We start from the raw sequence: 6386 nt of genomic DNA, 5'->3' as shown, positions 1-6386 counted from the left end.
CTAACAGAGAAACTAATTAAACTAAATACAAAACTGTGGTGATAAGTTTGCCTCGTGCTCTCTTTGCTTCAGGAAATGAAGATGCCTTCTTAAAAAAATTGATTAAAGACTGATAAATATCAGCAACTAACATCAATGAATCTCATCTTATGGTGACAGCAGCCAACAGGGTCAAGGAGCTATTGCCAATGTTTGCTCTGAACTCAGGAATACTCATAGTGAAAGGTGCTTTACTGAGCTTTTTTAGATACCGTTCTTTGTTAGGGACAGGTCACATGACTGGAAAAGGAAAAAGAGGTTCAGCAAACAACCTGAAGTAGAAATGATGAACTGTGAAGTAATAATACTTTAATTATTTCAGGAATAACTGATTTGTTAAGGGTTTTTAAATGAAAACATCAAATTAAACTCCAGTACACCCTGCAGTACTGAAGTGTCCTCATTTGTGAAATTTAATCTGATACTGATATTAACAAACGGATTTCCTTCCTCTCACCCTCTCAGGACCTCAAACGTCACTGCTGTGCTCACACACCTGTAATGAAACTCTGACTTACACTGACCTCTGCTGGCTGGTTGCAAGCACTACAGCCAGCAGAAAAAACAACCTGCTCTGCATATTTCCATCTCCATCTTTCCAACTGTTGGCTTTTTAGAGTAGGCTTTCATGATTTATGTTTCATAGTTAACTTTATTTAGTATATATCGAATCATACACCCAGAATCCAGTTTTCCAGCCTGAAGGCACGCCTTCAAGAGCACGTCATTTTATTGAACATTCAACAAGTTTTGCACCATGAAATCATCCCCAGGGTGAGATCATCATTGCTGAGGTCTGCTGTGAAGTCCTCTGAGGCATCTGATAGTGAACAATCAGAGGAAATGAACGGTGGTGCACGCCATCACAATCGCCTCCCTGAAACATTTGGATACACTGGAAAAGATCCATCACACACTGCAGAGCAGAGTACGGGAGGAACATAACAGCATCACAGCGGATGGAAGCTCCGAAAACAATTTAGAGATGCACAAGAAGACGATACCAAGAGAAGAGTGGAACTTTGGACGTGTTTCAAGTATTTTATAGAAAGCCTGCTCTCTATGACATGATACAGATCCAAGAGTAGAAAAAACTGTGTGAAACTAAGTGTTTAAAACTTTTGACTCATGGGGATCATTCGTTCACTCACTGACTTCTTTTACCATGTTTAACATGAACATCTGCCCCTGGGACAGGAGAGATGTGACAGGAAATAAAGAGTTTGGCCTCTTTTTCACTTTATTCCGGTCTGAACACATGCTGGTTAAAGTGCAGCTCACACACAAACCCGGCTCACCACGGTCTAAAAAAACCAACCCGTTAATTTTCCATCAGGCTGATGAAATATTTGCATAAAAAAAGATCAGAAAACCAGATTCAGGGTATTAAATAACATCAACTCGTGGCAAAAAATAAAAATAACAGTTCTCCATTGGTTCTGTACATGTTCTTCATAAGGCATAAGTGTAATCATGGTTCACACACGTACACACACACACACGTACACACACACACACACACAACCACGCACAGAGTCTATTGCGCCTCCTCAGCCTGTTGTGTAGGAGTAGGAGGCGGAGGTGTTTTGGGCCTGCTCTGCTCCTCCGTTGCCGCTCCATCAATGGTTGCTCCAGTTGCCGGTGTCGCCACAGAGCTGCTGGCGTTCGCAGCCTCAGACCCGCTCTGCAGAAACTTCCTCAGGTCTTTGAGAGCCGGTCGGAGCATCTGCACCAACGCGAGCAGGGCGGCCTGCGTGCCCTCCAGTGCCTGAGCTTGCCTCTCCTGGGCAAAGGCCTGAGCCTCCTGGGAGCGCCGCATCATCTGCAGCAGCTCGTTCTGGCCCTCCAGGTGCTGGGCGATCTGGCGGATGTGCACGTTGGTGACTCGCTGCTCCTGCAGCAGGCGGGCGGAGTTCAGAGCAATGCGGCTCTTCAGCTCCTGCGGTTTGGCCTGACTCTGAGGTGGCGGCGGGGAAACGGAAGACGAGGCCAGCATCTCCATGGGAGCCTCGACCGCGGCCACCACAGTCGGGGCAGAGTCGCCCTCAGTGGTGGTGCAGTACTCCACCACGCCACCATCCTCCAGAGTGTGGTACGTCGTCTCAGCTGGAAGCAGGAATCAGTTTCAGATGTTTATTAAAAGCCTCACAGAGAACGTGAAGAAACAACTGCTCTGATTTCATGTCTGAAACATCTTTCTATTGTGCTGAAGAAATATAGACTGAAGCTGAATTAGGGCTTGGCTGTACTGTCATGTAATACCAATAAGCAGCAGAAGATGGCGCAGTGAATCAGTGTAACCTTTATTCCTTTAACCAGGCAAAAAGAAAAAATGGTATTTAATGGTAAGAGAGCTAAAAGTTAAAATGTCGACCCCTGGTAGTGATTAAATCTGTAGGATAATTACAAAATGCACCTTTTAAAGCACAGCAGTTCAACACCAGACAGTCCAGTAGAGTTGTGATTAGAAACTCTGATGGCTCTGCAAGTGTCACGGCTAAAGTTTGAACATTTGCAAAGAAATGAAACGTACCATTCAGCTTTGAGTCATCACAGATTGTCCCGGCACCGGCTGGAAGAGCTGAAAGACAAACAGAGGAAGAAGCTAAAACCTCAATGAAACTATCAGCAAATCTTTAATATGTATTTTTTATTTTAAAAATGTAACTCTAAATTTAAATGTTACATTTAGGGTTACATTTTTGTAATTTATTATCATAGTCATATGATCAGATTTCATATTTATAATCCAAATTAGTATTTAATTAAAATATTAAAATGTAATATTAGGATTTAACATTTACTACATTATTTTTAAATTTTTGGTGTCAAATGTTGCCCTCTTGGCTTTCAATAGCTAACTATGGTAGTATCCAGTCTGTGTCTTTAATATTTAGATTTAACATTTTGCATTTATATTTAAATGATTTTATAATCATACATTATACACTATATATTATGTTTAAAAGTATCTTATAATAATAGATAATAATTTAAATTTAATATTTAGAATTTAGTACATTTGTGGTTGAATGCAGTTGGAATGTAATTCCTACTTTTTAGTATGGTCCTCACAGATTTAATTAAAAATATTTCATTAACCTATTAACTTTTAAATGTAAATTTAATAAGCTATTAGCTTTTTGTTTACATGTAATAATACATTTAAAAATACATAAAATATTAAGCCTGTGTCGTTATTACGTAGTTTTAGTTATTTTGCATTTCATGTAGTATTTTGGATTAGAATGCAATATTAAACCATACTTGTAAACATTTAACCTACAGACCAATTTTTAACTTTACATTTATTGTTCAGGTATAAACATAAATGTAACTAAACTATAATGTTTACTGTGACATTTAATAACACTTTCATTCACTTTTTCTGTCTGAGTTTTCAGTTATTTCAGAAAATACTTAAACTTCACACTTCATTTTTTTTTTACAGTGTTACACGCACAGTTATTTTCGGCACGCTTCACTTTCCGTACTTCACCGTGCGGCACTCACCCTCCGTCAGAGTGACGGTTGCGGCGGCGTTGACGGTCACAGGTAAGGTGATCTCCGCATCCGAGTCTCCGGCAGGTAGGCTGATGATGGTGGCCTCTCCCAGCAAGTTACAGATCCGCTGCTGCATGGCGGTGAGGATGACGGGAACTGGAGTGCAGTCCGCGGACGTCCCCTCGATGGCAGCCCGCGCTTGGGCCACCTTCCGCCGGACCTCTGTCTTCATGTCGGACCACTTCTTCTTCACCTCGGGCAGCTCGCGCGGACAGGTGGTGACCTGGTTCACCTTTTTCAGGATGTCCATCCACGCGTTATTCTTAGCCATGTGTGTGACTCCGGCATTGAAGTGGTTAACCAGTGTGTGCTTTTGTTTCTCTATTTCTTCCACTATAATTTCCACCTCCCTCTCCGAGAAATTCATTTTTCTCTTTTTGGCCACCGATGCCATAAGTGCAGAAAAGCGTCTTTACGGCAGGTAATTGTGCGTATTGTACGCAAAAATAGTAGGATTTACTCCGGTAATGTGCGCAACGTAATGGCTTCCAGAATCGGCTTCTTCTTCCTACTAACGACGCTTACGTTAGATGGAGGACGTAGCCCCGCCCACCGACGCTTCCATTGGTTGAGGATCTCGCGGTAATGCGACATTCTCTCTTACTATTGGACCAAACAAAAGCCAATCAACTCAACAAGCCAAACAAAAAGACGAAGTTAAAAAAAAGAAATGTTACCGTTATCTCGCTTTTTTTCCAAGTTACACTTGAGTGAAAACAACGTTTAAAGCGTAAAAAAGAAAACGTAAGGGGAACATGTCAGCTGGGATATGACTGCTTCATCAACAGCATGGTTTTAATACTGCTGCTAAAAGGTAACAATTCTAAAGACGTCTTTAAACTGAATACTACTAATAATCAATATTATAATTATTGTAACCTCTCATTATTTACAAATTTCCAAGACACCATGACACCGTGAATAATTTTCAGTGTCTTGAATGAGGGATTTAATAGTGAAAGGCAAGTGTCTTGCTTGTGGTCGGTCAGAGTTATGTTTTCTCGATGATGGTTTTTCTCCCCTCTGGAAGAGGATCCTTCTTTCCTTCTGATTGTTGTAGGTGAAACTCACATTTTTTATTCTCTTCTTTGTTAAAAGAAGGGCAGCTGTGGCTACAACTGTAGCTTGCCTCCACCAGTGTGTGAATGTGAGAGTGAATGAATAGTGGAATTGTAAAAGTGCTTTGAGGGTCTCCAAAAGCGCTATATAAATGCAATCAGTTATTATTATTATTATTATTATTATTATTATTATTAAATACCTCTGACATGTTAAGCTCACTCAGTCTGTTCAATGGGACTCTGCTTCCTGTTCCTCGGAACAAAATCTGTTCTTAAGACTCTGAAAGAAACCACTGAAAACTGAGCTGGTTCATGAGCTACCCAACAACCTTGTTTCGATCTGCGTTTGAACAAAGAATGTTTTCCATGTGTGATAACCGCAATGACAGCTACACAACAGAAACAGTTTGCCCTATAAGAATAAAGGAGGAAAAAGCTAACAGAGTCTGGTGCTCCATGTTTCTCTCTGTTTCATGTTTATGTCACCAATACCCTAACATAGAAAGGTGATTGAAAGCAAAAGGAAAAACCATCTGTCAATGGGGCATAAAAGACTAAATAAAGCAAGAAAACAAAGTGCAAATACAAAAAAAGGTAGAAGACAAGGTGCATTAAGAAAAAAGGAAGACAAGAAGCAAAAAATAATAATTTCACAATTATCATGAAACTGACACAAATTGACCAAAAATGGTAGATTGGGATGGGATGGTGGATAAAAGATGGTGAAGATAAAGCTCCCCACCAGAAGGAAACAAAAGTTCTGTCAGCTCTGTGCTCTTCAAGGTCACACTCAACATTTTCAGTGTTTAAGGTGGAAAGAAGATCACAAAGATTTAGTGATGTGCTGAAAAATGACCAAAAAACCCCAGATATTTGGGGTTAAGTAACCAGAATTAGCTGGAACTTTAACTGGAACAGTTTGTTTTTTGTTTGTGGGTCTAGTGGTTAACACATCTGAATAACTGTCTTCCCATGCAGAGATTGAACCCTCATCATGTGGATACTTCCAGGCACTTCAACTGTTTCAATCTTTCCCACTGATCATCAATGGTAATTCTCTTCAGTAAGAATTTAATACCCTCTCTGACCACAGTGTAGCACTGTTACACATCAAATTTGACTGTCGTAATAAATAAATCAGTGTCCCACACTGTCCTGGTATTACAGTTTCCTTTGTAAAATGAGCCTCTGTCCTTGTTTCTGATTGGTCAGATGCTGCCAGCATCATCTCTTTCATGTCAGCACTCTTGCAGTGAGGTTAACAAACCCTGGGTTGACTTATCCCATTCGTGACGAACTTCACGTGGCTGCTGATGTTAGGATAAGAAAACCTGGACCAAGAAAATAGATCCTGGATATGTGGAGCTAGCTTCAGAGTGCAGGGCTGAGCTCTGAAGCTGCTTTTATGTCTCAGGGTAAAGAAAACTATTTGTTTCTACACTACATGAAAAGTTTGGACTTACCTTCAGGACTTGATTTCTGTTTTGTTTTTGTTTTTTCTTTTACCTTGTTCTATATTGTGCCGTTTTGTCGTGGTTGCTTTGGTTTAGAAGCTTCAACCTTTTTGTTTTCCCCCATCACTACTTTTAATGTACCACCTCAGTATTACCCCACATCATGTGTGGAACACCATGTTTTCTTTCTTCTTTTTTTGCACCTGTTTGGTACCTTTTAATTTTCCCATTGCATTTTTTGCTTTAGGTTTGTTCCCTGTGTTGATTT

At 40.4% G+C, this 6386-nt stretch overlaps 1 protein-coding gene across 1 annotated transcript; it reads right to left on the bottom strand.

Moving 5' to 3' along the window:
- Window positions 1-724: 724 nt before the first annotated feature.
- On the bottom strand, window positions 725-4169 carry naif1 (nuclear apoptosis inducing factor 1). Its single transcript, XM_040053246.1, has 3 exons — window positions 3553-4169; window positions 2573-2620; window positions 725-2145 (listed from the first exon to the last, which is right to left on the bottom strand). The coding sequence occupies exons 1-3, from the start codon at window positions 3995-3997 to the stop codon at window positions 1577-1579; spliced, it is 1062 nt and encodes a 353-aa protein (XP_039909180.1). The 5' UTR covers window positions 3998-4169; the 3' UTR covers window positions 725-1576.
- Window positions 4170-6386: the final 2217 nt, after the last annotated feature.

This window comes from Simochromis diagramma, unplaced genomic scaffold, assembly GCF_900408965.1.
Source record: "Simochromis diagramma unplaced genomic scaffold, fSimDia1.1 OVJJ01000596.1, whole genome shotgun sequence".
NCBI lineage: Eukaryota > Metazoa > Chordata > Actinopteri > Cichliformes > Cichlidae > Simochromis > Simochromis diagramma.
The sequence above is the reverse complement of the archived record's forward strand: the minus strand, read 5'-3'. Positions and strand labels throughout refer to the sequence as shown.